At 39.3% G+C, this 24,746-nt stretch overlaps 1 protein-coding gene across 2 annotated transcripts in view; it reads right to left on the bottom strand.

Moving 5' to 3' along the window:
* LOC134537046 (integrin alpha-PS1) overlaps positions 1 to 24,746 on the bottom strand; it is a 123,231-nt gene that overhangs the window by 20,671 nt on the left and 77,814 nt on the right. The window contains exons 3-9 of one of the 2 annotated variants that reach the window (XM_063377269.1): positions 18,881 to 18,907; positions 10,392 to 10,495; positions 8,391 to 8,518; positions 5,936 to 6,144; positions 4,089 to 4,293; positions 1,787 to 1,924; positions 49 to 190 (exon numbers count right to left, since the gene is read on the bottom strand). In XM_063377269.1, coding sequence (XP_063233339.1) covers positions 49 to 190; positions 1,787 to 1,924; positions 4,089 to 4,293; positions 5,936 to 6,144; positions 8,391 to 8,518; positions 10,392 to 10,495; positions 18,881 to 18,907 — 953 coding nt within the window. The remainder of the gene's footprint in view (positions 1 to 48; positions 191 to 1,786; positions 1,925 to 4,088; positions 4,294 to 5,935; positions 6,145 to 8,390; positions 8,519 to 10,391; positions 10,496 to 18,880; positions 18,908 to 24,746) is intronic. The other variant, XM_063377270.1, reaches the window with a different exon arrangement.

Genomic DNA, 24,746 nt, shown 5'->3' with positions numbered 1-24,746 from the left:
AAAAATTGAAAACACAATCCTTGTTGAAAAAAACTGGAGTCTGGTTACCTGTGACGGGGTCGTCAATATGCCGTTACTGGACCCCAAATAGATGTACACGACGCCTTCGCCTTCGTACGGCGCACCAATCGCAATGTCGTCGAAGCCGTCCTTGTTGAGATCTCCCAAACTGGCGATGGCAAAACCAAACCTTGGAGAAAAAAAAATCACACACACATGTTATGTGAGACTTTTCAGACGCAACAATGATACACCCAATATTAACTGAATAAAACTTAGAATCACGACATATTGTACAGGCAAGGTAAATGGTAAAATCTCTGACCACTTAAAATGCATGCTACGTTTCTCACGTCTGAATCCTACTACTTGGACTAACACTCTGAAATCAAACTCAGATGTGACGGCAAGAAAGTCAGAGATACGGGCACAAAGTTACCAAGGAGTCAGTTGGAAGCACTGATGCAAAATACGAACTGTAAATGATTACGTGTTTGAGAAGAGGAAATAACAATGAAGTAAAAAAATAAAAGAACGGTAACAATATAACACACATTAAACGTAGCAGGAAACAAGAATAGTAATAAAAAACACAACAAAATCCACAATTATTAATTTTTTTTGTAACCTTCAACTATTATTCTTTTTGAACTAAATTGATCATACATGTGTAAGTAATAATTACAAGATATTAATGGGATCACACATAAAGCAAGAATGAGGGTAACAGTTACACCTGCCATAATATTGAAAACAAAAGGCTTGTCAATTAGAAGGATGCTGCTGAAGGAAACAGGTCTCTCAGCCAGTAGCATTGCAAGAAATTCACTTTGGGTAGAGGGAGTAGGGGAATCAACTTATCAGAATATCCAACTCATTCCAACAATTCATAAATGTTTATTTATGTTGATCACAATGATAAATTATTATTAGAAATGAGAAAAACATTACATTATCAAAACAATATTAATTTAATGTTTCTTTATTTCGATTTTTGAGAGGCAGAAATCCCATGACTATGTACTTCTGCCCTCCCCCCCTGCTCTCTCTCTTCCCCCTGCTCTCTCTCTTTCTATTTCTCTCTCTCTTTCTCTCTTCCTCTTTCTTTCCTTCCTCTTTCTCTCTCTTCCTTTTTCTCTCTCTCTTTTTCTCTCTTCCTCCCTCTCTCTCTCGATACACCACTGCCTATGGAAAATGTAGGCGGTAAAGAAAGGAACTGATGACAGAGGCAGCACTCTAACGTCATTTCAGTTTATCTCAGAAAATAAAAAGAGCACAAGCGAGCACAGAACCTTCAACTAGTGATGGGCGCCATGTTTCTCAACAACCGCAGGTGGAGAGTATCGAAAATTAACAGAAGCTGGTTTCGGTCAAAATTAGCAAATGAAATAATATTCCAACGCAAGTACACATATTATTTTGAATCATAGTAAAATCAATTTAAATTTTTAAGTATTATGAGTTGTTTATTACACTTACTTCAAGAATTCGAAGACAACAATTGCGACGACCTCAAGCAGATTAAAAATTTGTGACTAGACGTTGCGGGGATTCAAAATGGACATTTTTATATGGTCTACACATGTGTGGGCAATATTCAACTTTTTTAATTAAAAACTTTGCCTGCGACATTTTTGCATGTTCGGTTTGTTTGCCAGCGATAGTGCGCATCGTCCCGACTGATGAGAGATCACGAAAGAGTACTCTGGAAGGAGATGACGCTGTTTTAATCGAGGTAAGGCAGCGGTGGGTGGTTGCGACGGTGTTGTCCGGAACACGCGGTCACCTGGACTCCGGCTTGCCCGTGAGTCGGACGGGTTTGTGGCAGTCCAGGCAGCGCTCCGGGTTGTTCATGTAGATGTACACGGCCCCTCCCTGGTCCTCGCTGAAGAAGAACGGAGCGCCAACTATCAGGTCGGGCAACCTGCGAAACGAGAGCCACTCACTACACCAACCTTCGCAATGCAGCCCTAAACCGTGCAAATAATTTCCACGAAACACACACACACACACACACAGAATTACAGCTGCCAACTTCAAGTTTACAAATCTACATACTCAACTCACCCAAGAGTGTTAGGTAATGTTTGTTAGGTCTAGTCAGCTACATTGAAAGGTACCATGAAGTTTAGACTCACACAACAGCTACAAAAAAATTCCAAACAACTAAAATTAATACTAATTCTATTCAGGAGTGAATTCACATGATGTGAACTTTACACTGCCCTAATGCCAGATACTGCATTAAGTGAACCACTAAAAAACATAAATATGAACTGATCCATTTATTTATATTATTATCTTAACGTGTTCCTATACCCTTTCACTTGAAATAATTGTTACTGTGTGTTATAAAAATTAAGTTTTGACAACAATCGTTTTAAAGGTTTAAAATCAGTACAAAAATATATAAAATTAGTATAGCTGTACATACAATACATATTAGGTACACAAAAATACTGAAAAACTAGTTCAAGTGTGCAGCTGTACAGATTCTAAGTGGACTTTTATTTCTTCAAAAATTGTATAAGAGTAGTACTCGTCAAGTTCAGTATTTAAGGCCATTAATTCGTAAACATTCCAAGGCCCATCTCTCAATACTTTAATGTATTTGAAGTCCCGTTAAACTGTCCGAACCTGGGGGCAGTCCGTGTCACTGTCCTGAAGTGAACGACATCACATTGTTGCGCGACAAACTGCCATGTATACAAACGCGATGCCCAATGTCTGATTCTAATGATTTCTAAAGAAGTCACCAGAGTGCTGTAAATATATAGCGCCAGAATAAGTGTTTTTTTTTTTTTTAGACTGTTTTTGTTAGTCTTCATGCATTGTAGATAATGAGCAAGCTGCTTGTTTTTAAATATTCATTCAAGTTGTGAATGTCGCGGGAGTTCAATGATTTTTAGTTATTCTGTAACGGCAAAAGTAAGTGGTGATAAATAAATAAATAAATAAATAATAACACAGCCCAAAATTAATTCTTGACTGAGTTGCATGCACGGACAGCACTAATCAAAATTTCGTCTCAGTCTTTTTGGCTTCCTGCGTTGTTATTTTCTGTTTAGCCTTTTTTTTTAAACGGGAATAGGAAACAGGAAATACGAGTGATCTTCTTCTGCTATGCCGCCAAATGACTAAGATCCAAAGATAGGGGGACGAAAGGTGAAAGATGACCAATGTGTCAGGGCCACGGAGATCAGTGGCGGATCGGGGAAGGGGGGGGACCAATGGAAAGTGCCCCCCCCCCCCCCCCCCCCCCGGAAAAAACCAGTCGTCTGCTACATTAACATTGCTGACAAAAATGATTGTTTCTGAAACCAATAAAATATGTTGATATAATTAATGAACTTCTTGTAGAATCATAAAATCTGGTGGTTGGATGTTATGTGTAGGGACACCTGTATTTCGCGATTTCAATTTCACGTCAAGGTATTTCACAAAAAAAAAAAACTGTAGCTTTTTCTAAGAGTCATGGCAAATTGTGAGGGCGCAGCAGTTACGGTGACCACATTCTCATCGGCCCAGTCAAGAGCGGGACGACGCACTCTCACCGACCTCAGCCAATAATAACCACAGGAGGAAAAGCTACAGTAGTATTTTGTGAAATACCTTTGACACGAAATGTATTCGCGAAATACAGGTGTCCCTAGTTACGTGTAGTGTGAGTAGATTAAATACAAATGTAGTAATTTTAAGACATTATTTTTTCTCTGGCCTCTCTGAAATCCTAGGGTTCCACCCTCCGAGGTGAACCTCTGGATCCGCCACTGACGGAGATTCGGACCGTCAGGGACGTGAAGAGTGCAGTGGCGTAGCCAGGATTTGTGTATGGGGGGTGTTAAGAAGCATGGCCCCTCCCCGTATTAAAGCGGGGGGTCCTCCCCCGGAAAAATTTGGATTTTAAGGTGTAAAATAGTGCTATTTCAGCAGTTTTCGTTAGTTAAATTTAAATATTGCAATGGTAAAAATTTTTATTAATTTTTAATATGAAATTAGTTTGAGTGATGAATAATAAATGTAATTAAAGAGGGAGGGGGGGGGGGGTTGAACCCCCGGAAGAGAGTCCACGTGGACGGACGGCTCACTTGTCGCCGTCGACGTCGGCGCTGGCGACCTCGTAGCCGAAGCTGGAGGCGAACTGCTCGCCGCCCAGCACCAGCGCCACGGCCATGGGGTTGGCGGGGGGGCGCAGCGCGAACAGCACCACCTGGCCCGTGCCGTTGGAGCGCGGCGCGCCCGCGGCGTAGGACAGCGCGTCGCCCAGGAACCGGCCCGCCGTCACCGACATGCCTGCAGGGGGGCGCGTCAAGTCACGTCAGTGTTCATGCCGTTCCAACAACGCAACAAAGTCACAGTCGTTCATAAAGAGGGGACGCACCACAACGCCGAAATACCACAATGCCAAACTGACCACAACGTCGACAGCTGGAAAACTGCTGTGTACCACAACGCCGAATTACCACAACGCCGAAATACACTAACGCCGTATAATGTCATTGCAGGACTGCCACAAAGGTTAGGTTAGGTTAGGTTAGACTAGGTTAGGTTAGGTTAGGTTAGGTGAGGTTAGGTTTGATTGTGGTATTTCAGCGTTAAGGTACATTTAAGAAACACACACAAATTCATTCAGTTGTTATTTCGGCGTCACGTTCCGACAACGTCACAGTCGTCCACACCAGCCGATGCCACGGCCTGCTTAACCCTTGGGCTAATCAGCAGGGGCATGCAGATTTCGCGAAAAGATTTTCGAGACTCGATGAAAGTTAAAAACACTGCAGCTGCCGTCTGTGTTTCGCGATTGGGTGGAGTTTCTCCCCAGGTAAACGTCTATTGTAAACAACACCCAATCACAGTGATTCAGTGCGGAAGCAAACGCGTCCTGAGGCCTCGGTCGAACAAGGCAACGACTTCCCCTCGCGGACGGCCGCCAATCACAAGGAAGAATACCACAACCTTGTTGCAGTCTAATAAGTGTTCAGATCTTTTTTCGCGAAAAGTGCCTGCCCCTACTAATTAAATTAGTATAGACCGGAAAAATTCGCAGATTCATTTTTCACGATATGATAGAATACAAAACAACTGTACCATTAAATCGCTTCTCTGATTGGCTCACAGTTTATCTGAAGGACTTTGAGCCAATCAAAAACCTTCAACCAAAAAAAGTATCGAATCGCAAGCGTCCCAGTTGACAGGTGACTCGGGTCGGTAGCCAATGAGCAGGTGGCATTTGCCTGAGTATGTAGGGGATGGTGGAGTCTATTCTGGAAGTCATCCAAAGCGCGAATTTTTCCAGTCTCTACCTATATATAGGGACCGGAAAATTTCGCGGTTTCGATGGCCTACAGGATAGACTGCACATTCCCCTGTACACTCGGGCAAAATAACGCAAGTTCATTGGCTGCCGACTAGTAAGTCGTCTCACCTGGTTTGTCTGTGATTCGATCTTTCTTTGTTTGAGAATGTTGATAATTTTTTGAGATTCATCCAGATGAACAGTAAGCCAATAGCAAATTCATTATACAGGTACATATATGTATTTGTATTCTAGCCTATTGCCAAATGAATATGCGAATTTTTCCGGTCTCTATATATAGGGACCGGTAAAATTCGCGGATTCATTTCGTGATAGGCTGAAATTCAAACATGTGTACAATTCTGCTGGTTCTGCTATTGGCTCGCAGTATAACTGGAGCTCTCTGGACCAATGAGAGACTATCGACCAAAGAAGCGTCGAATCACAAGCTACCCAGTGGAGACGCCTCACAATTTAGTACTCAATGAACACGCGTGTTTACTTGAGAAATGCAGAGGATAATGAAAGCTATCCTAGAAGTCATTGAATCGGCGAATTCTTCCGGTCCCTACCTATATATCAGAAAACATTTTCATTTTCGGCACAATGTTGTCAACTGGATGCGTGATGCGCGCTCACCCAGGTAGCTGTACTTGTCGACGGGGTAGTCGAGGTCGGACAGCGGGCCGTAGTACATGGTCTTGTCGCGGCTCAGGTAGTCGTCGGACACGCTGATGACGTAGACGGTGCCCCTCCAGGTGTAGGGCCCCGGGGTGCCGATGACTGCTGTGTCGTTGAGCAGCACGCCGCTGGTGCCCGCCTGGCAGTAGCCGTACTGCTCGTGCGCCCTGCGCAGTTCCCGGCCCGGCCGCTAGAGCGCAGCTTCCGTGATGCGTTCAGCTGGACTCCCAATCATCCGTTTCATCCGTCCGTCACCCGTCCGTCCTCAGTCACGTGGCCTGCAGCCAATCAGATGGCCCGAAAAATTCCCGTCCGTCCGTCCGTCAAAACCTTGCCAAGCTTTAGCTTTTGACGGACCAACGGATGGTCCACCGCCTTGTTAAGTCGCGATCGTCTTCAATACGACTTTCCGAAAACAGTGTACGATTTTTTTTAATTTGCAATATATAGAAGGCTGTGTCGTATTGACCGATTATTATTGTCGTAATAACGGTAAAAATTGCTTATGAGAATGAGCTTTACGGAAGAAATGCTGATAAATTACGTCCGGGAAAGGGAGCATTTTTATAATATATAGAAGGCTGTGTCGTATTGGCCGATTATTATTGTCGTAATAACGGTAAAGATTGCTTATGAGAATGAGCTTTACGGAAGAAATGCTGATAAATTACGTCCGGGAAAGGGAGCATTTTTATAATATATAGAAGGCTGTGTCGTATTGGCCGATTATTATTGTCGTAATAACGGTAAAGATTGCTTATGAGAATGAGCTTTACGGAAGAAATGCTGATAAATTACGTCCGGGAAAGGGAGCATTTTTATAAAATATATAGCAAAGACTATCGGGATAAGCAACTGAGGGAAAAAGCCTGGATAGAAATAGCTTCTTTTTGTTTCCTTTTACGCAGTAATAAAAGAAACATAATTTTATTTATTGCTGGCATGACTAATGTTATTTTTAACACGGCACCCGTTTAATCCACTTGTCAAAGCACGGTTGCCGCCTGTCAACTTATTATCACATTCATAAAAACAAAAGTTAATTATCTCAAGTAAATTATTTTCACCGAAAGTTTCCCTACAATTGAGAAAGTATGTCGCGGAAAGTTGTAGCACTGGTATTTTAGAATAGTGACGGACGGACGGGTGACGGACGGATGAAACGGATGATTGGGAGTCCAGCTTTACTAACATGGGAAGCCTACGATGTACATTCTGTATTGCACAGACCCGAACAAGCCCGAATATCTACCTTCGGCCAACGTCGGCATTAAAATGATTTGACAGTATTTTTAATGTAGCTATACTAACCTAACATAACCAACCATCCACAATTTTGTAAAAGTAATAAACAAAAAAAACTGACGAAGTTGACCGAAGGTAGATTTTCGGGCTTGTTCGGGTCGGTGCAATACAGAATGTACATCATAGGCTGTTCTCACTAGCATAGCTCCACTTGATCGTGAGAAGTAATGCATGGGAAGCCTTCATTTCACAGACGAGAGAGCCACACCCGAAGTTCCCCGAAGTTCATGCTCGCTTTTTTTTTTCCCGTACCACAAGAGATGTATTTATTTATGGGGAAAAAAATTCGCGGAAATGAGGTAAGTATAGCTACATTAAAAATACTGAAAAACCATTTTATGGTAGCTTAGCAAATAACTTTTTAATGTGTAGCTATCCAGCGCTAGGAAACCGTTTACATGATTTCACAGTATCTTTAATGTGCTATCCTAACCAAATCAACCTTCCACAATGTTTTAAAGTATTTATAATGTAGCTAACCTAACCTAATTGATAGAGACCGGAAAAATTCGCGGATTCATTTCACGACAGCCTGAAATTCAAATAGTTATACCTCAGTACTGCCTCTGCTATTGGCTCGCAACTCACCTGGATGACTCTGGGCCAATGAGGAACACCTAAACAAAGCTTTATCGAATCACAGGCTGCTACGTTGGGACGTCTCACAAGACAGCAGCCAATGAGTGGGTGACATTTGACTGAGTGTACTTATAACTATGGAGTTAATCCTACAGGTTAGTGAACCCGCGAATTTTTCCTGCCCCTATTCATATCATAATGCATTCTAGGGACAGGAAAAATTCGCGGGTTCACTGACCTGTAGGATTAACTCCATAGTTATAAGTACACTAGGTCAAATGTCACCCACTCATTGGCCGCTGTCTTATGAGACGTCCCAACGTAGCAGCCTGTGCTTTGGTAGTGCGTTTCTCATTGGCCCAGAGTCATCCAGGTGAGTTGTGAGCCAATAGCAGAGGTATAACTATTTGTATTTTAGCCTATCGCGAAATGAATCCGCGAATTTTTCCGGTCCCTGCAAATAACTTGTTTTAAAAAGTGATGTATTCTTGCACTGTGCGAAAGTCGCCCTCGCTGTGGCCGCACTCACTTGTTGACGGGGCGGCCCTTGCACGGCTCCCAGGACTCGTCGTAGTCGAGGTACTGCGTGAGGGTGTAGCACATGCCCTGCCCCCACTGGTAGTCGTTGCCCTTCCTCACGTAGCGGTGCGCGCACACCTGCAAGCAATGGCGGCTTCACGATGACTTTTCCGGAGGGGCTGTCGCACAAAGAAAGGTCGTAGTTGCAAAAAAAATGAAAGTGGTCACATATTTTGCCTTGGAATATTATTTACAAATTACATACAGGTTTCAAATACAGAACCTTAGTAGCTCCATGCAACTTTTGATGGGATAAAAGTTTAACATATGAAATTAAATATTTAAGTAAACATGAATATACACTAATCAATAAAATTGGTCTCGGGAGGGGCTAACACCCCCCCCCCCCTTCTGGAGCCGCGCTTGCCTGCAATCACGCCTCGCTCAGCCTCCCAGCCGCGACCTATAACTAGAGACCTGTAATATTCGCGATTTCAAATCCCTAAAGGATAGACTCCATGATCCTCTATGCACTCGTGCAAATTACATCTGCTGATTGGTTACCGACTCGTAACACCTGTTGACAGGAATGATCGTGATTCGCTAATTCTTCTGTTAAAGATTTCTCATCGCCCCAAGAGTCCTTCAGATAAACTGTGGCCCGATCACTGAAGCAAAATAATGTCAAAATAATTTGGACTCTATCCTATCGCGAAATGAATCCGCGAATTTTACAGGTCTCTACCTATAACGTCCTTACGACAAATTTTTATTTTTTATTTTCGATCTAAAAGGAAACTGTCGCTTAAAATCCCACGGAACTTCAACCTTTTCACATGGTAATTTAAGAAATGATTTCGCTTGAGAAAAGAAAAGTGAACATTTCAAATTATAGTTTTTGCTTAATTGTTTTTTTTAATAGTCGATTGTTTGATGTTTTCATAATAAAAAAAGTTATATATACATATATATGTATTAATGTTTTTGTTTTTTTAAACACATAAACACACATGTCAATTTTGTATGGAAAGACATGTTTACAATAATGTAACATAGGAACTGGGACATACTTTTTACGGACACCCTGTATAAGAAATAGTCAAGTATTATCTTTTTAAAAAAAAGTAATTAATACGTGCAAAAATAACCTAAGCCATGTGTTTTACAAAGTTGCAAATCTTTCTTGTAGTAGTATTGCTAATTTATTTCTTGGCAAATGGTTTCAAGGGGGATTTTTTTTTTTTTACGTGATAACGTCTTATAAATCGATGAACGCCGGCTGCAAGCACGAAAAAAATTGTCACGTTCCGCCTTGAGCCGAGCGTGCAAAGAACCGGCCAACCACCGTGCGAGAAATCTTCTATAATATCAAACAGGTTAAGACGGGCTTTTTTAAACTAATTGTTCGTGATTATATTTTAAACAAAATTATTTAAATTAAATTGGCAAAAAACTGTAAATAATATTTGAAAAAAAATTAAAAAGTATGCAATTTTTCATCAATATTTTCTTATGACGTTATCACGTAAAATTATCGTCCGTAAACCGACTTAACAGACAACACCCCCTTTTGTTTTTTTGACGTGACAACGTCTAATAAATCGATGAACGCCGGCTGCACGCACGAAAAAGTGTCCCGTTACGCTGTGTCCCGTTACGCTCATTGTACGCTTGCGCCGCATCTATCTCTCTTCCACTCGACTGTTTATAAAGCGAAGCGAAAAGTTAATGTGGTTTTCATTGGTTATTACAACAACAATTTCGGCAACAAAGGTTAATAATTATTCTTGCATTTTAAAAAATCTGATTACTAGTATAATTTCAAGTATTTATTCTTTTATTATTAAAATAAAAACTATTCAATTTTATTCATAAGTATGCAATAATTTCATCAATGTTTTGTTATGACGTTGTCACGTTAAACTATCGTCCGTAAACCGACTTTACAGTCAACCCCCGTGAAAGCATGGAACATGTAGTGGAGTGAAGAGGGGAGTGAGCGGGCACGTACCATGACCTTGCCGCCCGCGCCCTGGCTGCGCACCGTCACGCCCAGCCACTGGCCGTCCTTCACCTCGTCTTCCAGCGGCGGCATCAGCTCCGAGGAGTCGATGGCTGCAAGCAACATGTCCCGCGCGTCTTCCTCCGAGCTGTCTGGACACCCTCCCCTCCCTCCTTGCAACCCCTCTTCCACCCCCACCATCCCACTTTCCCCTGACACTGGAGCGAAGCCTACTTCTCACAGACGAGAGAGCCAAACTCCCGATCGTGCATCTTCGGTTGTTTTTTTTGTTCATTGTAACTAATATGGCGGTGTTGATAAAAGGAAAGACCATAAACAAGGCAACGGTATTTATTTGTACGCCGCCATATTTTTTTCGTTCGCCGTGTGTCCGTGAATGTTTATTTTGGACAACTCACGATAACTAATGGTCAATTAGGTTAGGTTTAGCTACATTATAAATACTTTAAAACATTGTGGACGGTTTATTTGGTTAGGGTAGCTACATTAAAGATACTGTGAAATCAAGTAAAAGTTATTTGCTAAGCAACCATAAAATGATTTTACAGTATTTTTAATTAAGCTATACCTACTTACCTAATATAACCAACCATCCACGATGTTTTAAAGTATTTATAATGTAGCTAACCTATCCTAATCGACCGCAAAATTTAATGCCACATCGGTTTATACAGTGAGATAGAACGGCGTATGACGTATGAGTAAGCTACATCTCAAATAAATACACCTGTTGTGGTACGGAAAAAAAAAAGCGAGCATGAACTTCGGAGAACTTCGGGTGTGGCTCTCTCGTCTGTGAAATGAAGGCTTCCCTTTCCATGACACTGGAGCGGACCCGGATCACGTCAGAGGAACTCGACTGACACCTGGTTCGTTGAAGTAGTTTCAGACCCGTCCGCTAGATGGTAGCTTCCCATTATACGCCACTAACACAGCTATATTGATTGTGAGAAGTAATGCATCAGCAAAACAAACCAGTGAAAAATCATTATTTTGGTAGCCACGTATTCTTGTGATGTGGCCACAACATAATTTTTTTCCCTCTCATATTCATTTGTATTGAATATGCTTTATTATTATTATTATTATTATTATTATTATTACAAAAGAGCAGTTATTGTTTTTCGCACAGTTTAAATATATTTCATTAAGCAGCTAGTCATCTAATTTAAAAAAAAAATAATCTAAAACATTAAGTTAGAACCTATGGCCACACTTTTTTTTTTCCTAGTAGTTACGGGCCCACCCGACAGATAGCGCCACATGTCGCGCGAAACATGGTTTCAGTTTTCCAGTGTAAGAGTCGCACTTCTGTGTCTTCCTCCTTGTTCTGTGGCCAGAGCGCACACAACGGCACATTATGCATGCACTGTATACGTATTTTCTTTGGGGAATTTATTTTAGTTATACTTCTTTAGGCGCGTTATGAAAAAAAAAAATAAGCGTGAATTTTTTACGATGCGCGCGCACCAAGCAACGAAATTTTCACAAGGTGAAAAAAAAAAATCTACATACAAAGAGTCCCTCTCTCCAGGTTTTACTGAGAAGAATTTATTCCATCTTCCAACCCCCCACTCCCCCCCCCCCTTTTTTTTGCTTCCCAAAAGAAGTCAATCCTGTTTTTGCCCCTGTTAAAAATTGTTTCAAGCAAAATGTCACCTGTTCACAACCAAGGTTCCAGCATCATTATTCTGTAGTTTGCTCTTGTTATGTACACATGAAAATCCCCGACCGTGATTATGTCCTCGTATATATATTTTTAAAAAAATACGTAATTTATTTTTCCACTGCCGAGATATTCAAAGCTCATTGTTAGGTTTCCGTGCACTGTGAAAGCAGCAGACGTGACAGTGAAGCGTAAATATGTTGTTCTTCCGTGATCCGTGATCCGTTTTTTCCGGGTCGTCGTGGTACGTGCCTCGCGAAGCGAAGCGACGTTCCGAAACGTGAATTTCAACAGCGCTGAAGGTCACAGTAGCGTCCATAACATGCCTGGGTTCGCAGTCGACCAGACAAAAGTACGTCATGTGACATCCTAATGATGTATTTGTTTTAATAGAAACAATATGTTTCCGGGAAAAGAAAACTAAATACAAAAAAAAAACAATTAATGATGTTAAAAAATTATATTTATAACTGTGAAATTTTAAATATTACATTTAATATAAACCATAGAAATGCTTGAATACTACTTTACCAAAATAAAAAATAAATTCTACAGCATAAAAAAGATTAGCTAAAAAATTATATAGAAAAATTGAAAACAATACTGCCTAAAGCCGATTAACTAAAACAAAATAACGTATTTAGAAATAAAAAAATACAAAAATAGAAAACAAATACTTTGAAAAAAATTTAATGCAAAGATTAAAAATTCAATTTTTAGAACATGCAAACAAGAAACATTGAAATGTCTGTTTATTTACACACCAAAAAAAAAAAAAAAAAAGCTTTAAAAGAAACTTCAGTAGCTGTTCTATTTAATTTTAAAAAATAAAATAAAACTAACAGATGTTCCTTGACCCGTATATGTGTAGAAATAACATTTTACTTAAATAAAATGTTTAAAAGAATTTAATATTAATGGCTCATAGAACTATTTTTAAAAAGCTTAGAAACATCCATTAGTTTTACTTAATCACAATTTCAAAGCATACAAAATCAAACAGCTGAATTTAAGTAATATGAAGCTAAAAAGAGAAATCATGCACAGAAAATCAGTCTAAAAAATGAATTACAAGTTCACCTCTCCTCGAGTGATTCAGCGAATCTGTCAAAAAGTGCAGACTCAAAAACTAACAAAAAAAACCGTATGCTCATAATTGCTGCTCACGACTTCATACTCAAAATGCACATTCTCTATCAAACAAGACTCCAAACTATTTTGTACCATATACATAACACTCTAAAAATGCAAAAATATATATATACTTTCAAAACATTACAGCAAACCAAAAATATTTATGCACACTGCAAATCCACACTATAAAACATATTATTTAATTACTTATTTACAGCATAATACCAAAAAAAAAAAGTTTTAATTTTTTTATTATTGTACTGCTGATTTATTTACATGCTTTCATTGAAACAAACACACAAGAAAACTTCCTTTAGTTCATCTCCATGCTGCAAAAAACAAGCTGAAAAATTGGGTCCAGAAAACTGGAATATGCAGACCACACGCAAAACTTTGATGAGTGATTAAAAAAAAAATCAACATTCGTTAGGAAAAAATAATCACCTGCTGTTAACACAATAGTGTTTGTGTTGCCTTGAGTATGACGTAAAACAATTTTTTCGTAGTCGAACCGCATATCCAACAGTAAACAAACAGGAAATGAGGGTGGGTGTTAGACGGCGCTGTCAACAGTTACAATAGCAGGTTAAAACAGCAGTTGCAATGTGTCAACCGATTGATACTTAGTAATGTTAAGCAGTTTTCCCTCCTCTTAGTTACTAACACCAATTTAAGCCTACTTGGTTAACTCTACGCCTGTTAATTAGTTGTTACGTTTGTTACTTTTAATACGAAGGTGATGCAAAAGCAGATAACTATGTCACAATATAAAGTTTTTTTTCTCTTCATTGGATAATATAATACTTAGTTCAAAATGACATATTTTGTGTGTAAGAATACAACGTAAGATTCGATTATTTCGCATGGATTCATTATTAAAAATAGTATTATTATTATTACACGTGATTTAAAAAAAATTGGGTCAGTGTGGGATAACAAATAAAATACAATCCCACAAACAAATTTCACAGTAGTCTAAACAAAGCAAAATTAATTACATTAACTAAAGTGTTATCTTCAACCCTATACCTACTATGTTTTTTTTTAACAAAAGATTTTAAAAAGTCTACAATTTTTTCATTGTTTTTTTTTATTCTTTGGGACTGCTAGTTACTTTAGTTTTCTAAAATTCTATCAGTTCATCACACGTACGTTGACTACTTAACATACTCGTAACCTATAAACAGCTGTCTCAATATTTAGCGTGGAAATTACTTAATATATAAATTGTGATTTTCAAAAAAATGATTTCAACATGTATGGATTACGAAATTCAACCATTTTTCAAATAAGGGTGTCAGGAATCGATCTACCTACCTTTACTGATTAGAAAATGAAATCATATTAAATAAAAGTAGTGCATTATTATAAGAACCTACCTACATAAAAATTTTCTTCAAACTGTACAAGATATACAATTCTAATCACCTCCTCAAAAGCCACACAAAAGTGGTATACTATATTAATCATAAACTTAACATGCATGTTTATATACTTTGTACACTTCCAAACACATTCAACACAAATTCATGCTTATAATTTAAAATGTTACTAAGCACTTATGTACATAAACATGCACACACAGCAGGCAAAACTTCGTAACATTACATGCTTCATCAAGCTATCAGGCAAATTTATTTACAGAATTAACACACCAAAGCTAGTTTTGAATGATCTCCATTGAAAACATCAGAATTGCCAAGCGCAGACTGGATAGAAAAATGCACATTTTAAAGATCTGTTAATGCAGCAAGCTTCGAAAGGGCACATTACAAAGAACCCACGTGCTGTTTTTTGATCACAAGAAACATGGAGATTAATCCAGCAATCATTGTTGCAGGTTGTCTGAAGTCTGTGAGGAACTGTTTCATACATACGTACAACATGTATCTGAGAACTGCAGAGACATACAAGCTCAAGCCACAGTGTAAATGATGCACGAGTGATGTAACAATTGCAATGGCCTCAATTTAAAGATGTCCTAAAATCAACAAAGAACCACAAGGACACATATCATGCAGCATTATTATTTTTAAAAAAATACGTGCAAAAAAACACACCAACACAAGCGAGTAGAAATCTGACGATAGTCGTATCATCCGGACCTATGGACCTTAGCCGTGTGTTCTACGTTAACCGTTTACAATAAGTCAACCCACAGTTGGCAAGCCTGCGACATCCTACCAACTCTGTAAAAAGGACAGCGGGGTATCCGATGCAGACAGATACCACGCGAAGTGAGTGAGTACGAAACCTTACCACGATGTGTCCAAGATCGCAACCATGAATCTTTTGAAAACAAATCTGGGCGCTTGTTTGGAACAATTCTCCCTCACAGAAGACAGGGCGCGACAAGTGTCGTCGGTCAAATATTAAAGAGGATTGTGTCTCTCCATCTTGCAGTTTCAAATACTTTGATACTGCTTGCAATAACATATATATATGCATTACATGGCATATAGACCTTAGCTTTGGCTACTTGTTGAAGTCAAAGCTTGTGAACTGGTGTGTGATTATTATGACAGTTGTAGTTGTTGCCCGCGTGAAATAGTGTCATTTCCTCCCAACAAGGTATAGAAGGTCTGGGAGATATTATTTATGCCTTGACTGCCAAAAAATTGGGATGAATAGTTTTTTTAAAAAAATATATGGAAAAATAAAAGATGGTGAGGCCTAAACCCCCCTCAAGAACACTACGTGACGTGGTATAAGTTTTTTCAAAAAAAAATACTTAATTTTATTTAGCGTTTAGTAATCAATATTCTGAGGATTTTAAATGGACAGGTAATACTAAATATTTTTTCCTTGAAATAAATTAAACCATATCTCATACAAGCCAGTAAAAATGTCTTTAAACCTAAAAAGTTCCAGTTTTGTTTTCAATTTCATTCTCCTTATCCATAATGTACAAAAAAAATTAAAAAATGAGATTTGGTATTATGCAAAAGGTGTGAGACATTATTTTTTTTTAATTTTGTGGAAGTTCATACACTCAAAAAGTCGACAATTTGAACCGTGTGTAACGTAAATATGAAGTAATGAATAGCCAACCACAAGACATGCAAATGCATTGTTCCCACACTCGCTCTCGTGCGAGGCACCATTGTATAAAATCTTACCACGCAACGTCTGGCGTCACCGTAAAGCGTTTACAGTTGTCGCGACCACGTTAGTAACACTCTTGCAAAAACAACTTCGTAATTTAATATTGTGAAAAAAAAAAAATTCCGCGTACACAAATACGAAGATAAGGTTTCTAAAAAAAAACAGTTTAATGGTATAATAAAATAAAAGATTTAATATCCCAACAGAAGAAAAGAAATATTTGGCTCACTTCGAATCTTTAAGGACACTCAAAAATTAAAAAAATTGAGGACAAATAGAAAAGGACATCTAAGTCACATGCCGATAGCTAGAGCATGAGAACTCAAAATATCCATTAGGCACCAGCACGTGTTTTCTGCAATTCTTATCTGTTCTACACATTCCTACACCTTAAGCATAAAAATTTTCTTAGGTTCAGGCGAAGAGGAAAAATTAAATAAGACTGACTTTCAATGACACGGAAGTCCTTGAATTACGTCCGTTCTCATAGCCCGAAGCAACGGCCTTGAAATATCATGAATGAAAAGCTATTAAACGAAGGCATAGCGCAGGCTGATATGAAACTGAGTGGTGAAAAACGATGTCTATAGTGCTTGTTACTTATGACAATTTGAAAAATTATTTAAAAACTTATCATAAGTACACGCCAGCCATGTGTAACCTCTAACCTCGGTAACAACCAAATTCACGTGTTCCATACCGTGTTGCAAATAAACTTAATATACGAACAATTTGGACACGAAATTTAACGCAAAATTCTTTAAAATAATTCCGAGCCTTATAAGTAATCGCAAATTGTTTTTCAAACTACATTTCTCGACGCGAATCACACGTAGTTTCCGCGCCCGCCGCTAGAATTCGCTGCCGGAGCAGCTGCGTCGACTATAGAATCGTTGTTAGCAGGCCGAAATAAACTATATAATAAAACGTATCCGATAAAAGCGGAAAAAAAAAACCTTGGAAAAAAAATTCTAAAAACCCCGGATTTGGACCTGATTTTCGACAAGGAATTTTATATTTAAAAAAAACACTGTCCATATTGTTAAGATTCATTAAACAGTTAAAACTATAACGTTTCCATTTGGCTTTGTGAACTTTTTTTTTTCGGAATCCGCCAAAGATAGCAGGACCGTGGTAAAACATTTACTTAGTTCCCATGCGATTTCCGTTCTATTCACGAAATTATACACACACACACACACACACACACACACATATCGCAAACAAGAGTTCACAAATCCAAAGGGAAACGTTAAAGTATTAACTGTTTAGTGAATTTTAACAATGTGGGCAGTATTTTAATAATATTCCTTGTCGAAAATCAGGTCCAAAGTCGGGGTTTTTAGTTTTTGTTTTTTTTTTAAAATTCTTTTTCGCTTTTATCGGAGCCGTTTCATCATATAGTTTATTTCGGTCTGCTCATCAAACGATTATGTAGTCTCTATATCTGTCTGTCTGTGTGTGTGTGTGTGTGTGTGTGTGTGTGTTTCTTTTCCCCGACAAACCGCACGTGCATTATCCCTGGACCCGGCGGTCAAGCATGTCACTCGGGCCCGCCAGCGAGGCCACCTCGCCGCCAAACAAACAATGAAACAAACAAACACACGAACAAACAAACGAGCATCGCGGCGCGCGACCGCCGAGGGGACAGCTCACAGCTCACAGGGACGAGAGCCACCTCGACCCGGAGTTTACCGGAGTTAACCGAAGTTTACCGAATCAGGCGGTTCAAGCAGGTTAGGTTCGGTCAGTTCCATCTACTCAATAAAACTCTCAACACTGAATGACACACACGCACGGCTTAAACCGTTGGGACTAGAAGAATTAAGTTCCTTATGTAACGTAGCGGAACACGAACAAAGGATTTATGAAAGTTTGTACGGAAGTTTCGCATTTTTGCAGTTAGAAAAATGGAAATTGGCGTTTAGGTTTCTGTTTGTAAATAAAGAGTCAGTTGTATCAGCGTTTTTTGGTAACTCATCAAAAATGAAAATCAAATACTTTCCCATCAGGCACGCAACTAGTAAATAATAATTCTTTATATTTTTCGGGGAAGGGGAAATAAGTTAGGTTAGGTTACTTTACGTTAGGTTAGGTTAGGTTAAGTTAGGTTAGGTTAACTTATCGTACTTGAAATGAAAGCTTGGTTGGATTAGGTTAGAGTTATTTAAAAAAAAAAACTCCATGACCGTAAAATATATAAATCCTTTCAATATAGTGTTTTATCACGAGTGATCGGCAAACTTCGGTAAAGTTCGGAGAACTCCGGGACTTTTCGGGTGCGGCTCGCATCCCGCCGCGGTGGTTAGTCGGCAACACCCAGGCAAGCTTGCATGCGCGCGCAGACAGTGGTTACTGTTATTGGCCGTGAGGGGGCGGTGCGCATGCTTTGAGGTCGGGTGAGGGGAGGGGGGTGCGAGGAATCGCAGGCAAAAGGAAGTGAGGGGGAAGGAAAAAAAAGCTAAATAAATGAAGAAAAAAAAAGGTCAGTCGACGCTCACTGCACGGAAGCCAAAAACCAAACTCGAGCAGGCGACCCTCGCGCGCCCACAGGGACATAGCTACCACTTACACGAGTCATACTGGCCGTCTGAAGCCGCTGCAAACCACCGCCAAAACAGAAACAGACAACACATTATGAGAGGCGCGATGGCCCGGCGCTACGCCCCCGGCTAGGCAAGTCACGTTAGGGCGGTTCAGACCCTGTCACCTGCCGCGTCTCCCGTCTCCAACCAGTCTCCACCAGCGACATAACCAACAAATCCCTCCGTCGAACAAAACCGGGCACATAACCTCAATCAAAACAGTTACAACAATACATCGCGCCACTGAACTCGTTACAATCTTTTAAGGGTTTCTTTAACATTAACTACCATCGTCATCAGAACACTCGGATGTTCTGCGATCTTGAACATTCAGCGGAATTACTTCATAGACAAAACTCACGCGAATGTATAATTTCAACTCCATAACCTCTGACTTAAAAAAAAAAACTCCCGTGCGCCATTTTTGTTTCCGCTGGGCACATACATCGATACATCGATACATCCAACCAATCTTGGAACCCGTCCTACAGGAAAAATAAAATATGCATGATTGTAAGCTAAAGCATTGGAAACCGTCAAAAACAAAACACGGACGCTACAGAGGCTATTTGAACGACATGGTTGGAGGGTCTGGCAGAGCGTCAGGGCCTCAAGCCGCCTGCCATGACAAAGAGAAACTAGGAACAAGCACATTCAGGGCTGCCAACACCGACACGGCTCAGCGACAACGCGATTGGCTGTTGTAGCGGACTGCACGCAGCACAGGCCTAACAGCACACTTACTGCGACTTGCGAACACCGTGGACATTTTCTTTTAAATATTAATCCGCAACTTAAGAGTACAGAAATTTGTGTCGGTTACAATTCACAACTGGACAAGAGCACAAATCACTAGCTTTGGACAATTGCTGAAAAGTAACTTCTGTGGTCTAACATGACTATGAAGGAAATCTTATAGCGACGTCCTACCGGTCCTCGTCTGTTAATTAATTAATTAATTAATATAAGGCCGGGTTTATAAACTACGCAAGGAAGCAAGAAACGCAGAACGCTAACATTTCAACAACAATGTTGTCAAAACAACGCAACACGCGAAAACGCAACGCAAGCATAGCCCAACTTTCAACTTCTTGCGTTTCTGCTTGCGTTTCCGCTTTCCAAGTTTGAAGAGGAGTGTTCCGAAAACTTTTTTAAAGACAAAGACGTTGTGTGCACAGAAGACAACGATGTTAATTATTTATTATATGCATTACATATTTACTTGTTAAACTTTCACGCGGTGAAAGAATATGACACTTTTAAAACAAATTATCCACGGTTTCATATATGTATGTATTTTTCATTATATACATGAATTATAAAAAGAAAATCCCTGGAAAGAAACTTGTTTTTCCGAACGCTTAGCAATTTCAAACTGTAGGGTTGGTGACCGTGATTTTATTGCGTTGGTTGCGTGTTGCGTCGTTGCGTTGTTACGTCCCTTGCGTAGTTTACAAACATAGCCTTATAGTCTTACTTATGCTGTTGCAACGTGACAAAGATCGGGAATCTATTGAGCATAACCTCCTATATTACAAAATAACAATAGCAGCCCAAGTTGACGACAAATCCCGCAGAATATCAAATCTGTTTGAACATTACCGTATTTCAGGCAATGTTCCGTCAAACATAGAACAAACAACAAGAGCGTAAACTTAAAACCTGCCTCATATAATTGAAAACTGTCGCACTCAAGTGCATGATATTTTTTTCTCTCGAAAACAAAGGTGATGATCATAAGACCATTTTGAAAATAAATCTAAATAAAGTCACTATTTTGATTATAAATCTTAATCCCATGTTTCTTAACCACAAAAAAAACTTCACAATCCGAACCTACGAATCATACAAAATGGAAGATAGTTTTGATTGCTGAAGATTTAAAAACATGTTCAATCAAACAATCAATTCTATCAATACTATTCAGCATTAGTCCTCTGCTTGTGATAGTATACTTTCTAAACTCTAAAATCTAAACTCTTGCTTACAACCTGTTCAAATTCCATCGAGCGTACAATTTACATGCCGCACATTGAAACTACGAGTGGATGCCACAGTCATTCTTCCAACATGAACATGGAATCCAGAACACAACAAATCACTATACCTAGATCTACACTAAACAGCACAAGTCCAAAATACTGAATGTATAACATCGCCTTCCCCCTTCCTCCAATCACATTCATGACCGACAAACATGCACCTTTTAAAATGTGAGAGTCGTTAGTCGTAAGTAATAGCTTCCTTCAGAAACTGGAGTCGGCGTGAAGTGCTGCCATATTGGATTGTTACGTCACGGCGGCCATCTTGGATGGCCTTGGCCTTTGACCTCGGCTGCCATATTTTTATTCCGCCATCTTGGATTCTAAAACTTTTACCAATTTGTTGTCTAGAACTTTCTATATATTTTATAACCTTCCGCCATTTTGTTTTCTATAATTTCCCGCCATCTTGAAATTCCGTAATTATTATCCAAAAAATCTCCAAAAATTTTAAAAATAATTTTTAATCTATAAATAAAAACCACGTCATCGAGATCGGCGGTACAGGGTTCGATTCTTGGTGTATAAATTTTGCAAAAATATCAACATATCCTTCCTCCTCAATACTGTCCAGCCGACTAATAACAAGGAATATAAACTATGCCAACCAGTATGACGTCATGGCGGCCATCTTTAACGCGCCACCTTGGATTTCTTGTCAACTGTTAGTGTGTGCTACCGCAGTATTGATTGAATTTTTAGCCACTGGTTTATATGTTACATATTATAATGATACCATGTTCTTACTAACACTACAGGACATGAGCTTACGTTTCACAGTGGCGTCATTACTGAAAAATAACTCACTCCGCGGCTGATGGAACGAGGAAGGTTGGAAACACGACGAAAATCCAACCCGACACGTTTGTGCAGCCAGAGACATCTGCTGGGTCTGAATCCATAGATAAGTACCCCAGATGGGGCTTCTGGGAAAAATCGACGCTCTTTAAGTAAAATTTCCCCTCTTTGAGGGAAATTTGTTCTCTCGGAGGAAAATGGCCATTCCAAATGTTTTTGAGGGGAAAAGTGGGAAATGTTCTCTAGAAATGGACATTTTCCCTTAAAATAATGAAATTTTGTGCCTTTTTGGGAATTTATGATTTTTTTTTTAGGAAAAATGTAAAATATTCACACCAAGATGGCGGTCCTGACGTCACAATCCAAGATGGCGTAACCTGCACCTGCACCTCACTTCGACTTCAGTTTCAGAAGGATCTATTATGTACTTCTGTCAAATTATAGTCATGTGTAAAATACAAAAATAAATTATTTATTATTAAGAATTTAAAAACCTTTTTTTTTTGTTTCTAATCTTCCTATATATAAGTTTTACGATACGTAAGTCTAAAAATTAAAAACTAAACTAAGAAATCATTCTTTAATACTAATAAAAGGAAGAGAGACTAACGTACAATAATGTTCTTAAATCTATTACTAATGGCAGAAATACTACTTATAAACACTAAATGCTACAATGAATAACTAAGTAACTTATTATAAGCCTACAGGTAGATGCGCCATCTAATGAATTTCATACTAGTTGGAACTTATCTGGTTCAACATACTGAGCATTAAAAATTCAAAAGAAAAGAAAACACAACATTACTAATACTATTAGGTTTTGAAAACTACTTTAACTCTATACAGTGAACAAATTAATTTAAATTAAAAACAAATTTTTAACGCTCAGCAATTGTTTGTGAACACGAGTTCTAACAATAACACATGCAAAGCTGTATTTAAATAAATACAATTTTGTCTTAAAACTGTACAAATATTCTTATCTCTGACGTCACAGGGGGAAGGGGAAGAATAACGGCCAGCACTACCCCCACCCCCTTTTTTTGATCATTTGCTGCTGAATCACTCTGGAGTACAACTGCTCCTGATGGTGGAGTTCGTGATTGAAGAACGTGTGTGCTAGCACAACTTTATAAAATACTGCTTGCAGTTGTAATGACGAAATACTGCCCAGTCTGGGGGGAAAGCAACTCTTGGTATTGAAGTGTTAAGGCGGTCAAGCACAAAAATCCCCACCACCCTGGAGGCCACTGGAGACTCCTGGAGACCCCTGAAGGCCCCTAGAGGCCCCTGGAGGACCCTGGAGGCCCCTGGAGACCACTGGAGACTCCTGGAGACCCCTGGACGCCACTGGAGGCCACTGGAGGCCACTGGAGACGGACAGCACTGGTTTGCGAATGGGTTTTCTGGTGGTACTCCAACTGCTGCCAATCACTGCTGTCTCCCCATCTCATCTCGCCTTGCACACTCACCGGGGAGTAGGTCAGCTGTGACCACACCAGCCAGCCCCCCTCCTGCCCCCCTCGACCAACGAGCGACAACCCCGACTGGGGAAGAAGACTTCATCTTCAAATGAACGATTGCCGTCCGCGTGACGTCACTAAAGTACTGCGTTTCATTTTCATGCAACTGCCATCCAACTGTATCCCTGCTCCTCATCCTTTAGTAGGGGATTTATTTTAATGTTTTTGGTCGAGTTTAAATTGGGCAACAATCTTTATCACCGTCACTTGTAAAATATTATACACCAACATTACATGCTATAAACAGTACTTATACTGTATTGTACACTAATGTTGTACATATTTCTTAAAATTTACATGGCATCGTACAATTTTTTTTACACGAGGTTAGATACACGTACAGGATGTCTACAGACACCAGATTAACCAATTTCAGAACTTACTCAGGACCTTTTAATACGATTTCCTACAACTTTTTTATATCACCGCGTCATTTATCTATTACAAACAAGATTAAACATTATACAAAATAAATATACTTTTCGCGGGAAAATATCAAATTTTTTTTTTGTTAGAAAGCTAACACATATTTCAGATGTAATATCCATATGATTTAAGTGAACAATCTCCAACTATATATATTTAATGTGTGACTATTAACTAACGTGTACAAAAACTGCAAGTTACAACAGTGACTTGTGTGGCCAGTCCTACAATTCCGTTCTTTTTGGTGAATTTTGGGACTATGGTGACATGTAGACACCCTGACATGATATCTAGGGTCCAAAAATTTTGCGGGTTTATTTGAAACCAGTTTCAACTTCAAACACCTACTCACTATTATATTCCGGATAAAGTTTCCCCTATTTCGACAGGTGCTTTAGCAAACATTTAGATTAGGACAGCTGACTACTGAAGTACGATTGCAATGTAACTGATACACGATCAGCCAGTCTGGCACTTGTTTTTTTTTAATAAGTCATAAGGTCCGTCTGTCAAAGACTGAATATTCGCTGAAGCACTTTTTCAAAAATGGACACCTTATCTGGGATAAATAGTTTGCAAGTATGTGTTTTTTTTTTGTGGTTGTCCAACTTCATCAGAGATTCCCACATAATTTCTAAATGATTAGCAGTTACCAGAACTCTACTCAAGACGCATTGCTATGTCATCAACCAATGAACAAGCGAAATCCGAAATATTACGTAGATGACTAATTGAATCCAGCCTTGGGTCAATGAACCCGCAAATATTTTGGACTCATAATACACTACTTGCAGTCAGTCATTTCACTAATTACTAAAAGTCTTACAGAGTTACACTAAGTGTCTTGCAACACAATAACAGCTATTCATGCTGCACATAGAAAAACAAAAACCATTATTTAAGCATAACTATGGTCCACGTAGCATCGGAAACAAAAAAGGGGGGTTGTAACATTAGGTACAGTACAAGAGAAGCCACACATGGTAAAATAAATTCAACAAATAATTCAAAACTATAACCATACCAATAAAACCACTTGCTGCCTATGTCAATACCTGAAA

Source organism: Bacillus rossius, chromosome 11 (assembly GCF_032445375.1).
Source record: "Bacillus rossius redtenbacheri isolate Brsri chromosome 11, Brsri_v3, whole genome shotgun sequence".
Classification (NCBI taxonomy): domain Eukaryota; kingdom Metazoa; phylum Arthropoda; class Insecta; order Phasmatodea; family Bacillidae; genus Bacillus; species Bacillus rossius.
This window is presented reverse-complemented; position numbering and strand designations above follow the sequence as displayed.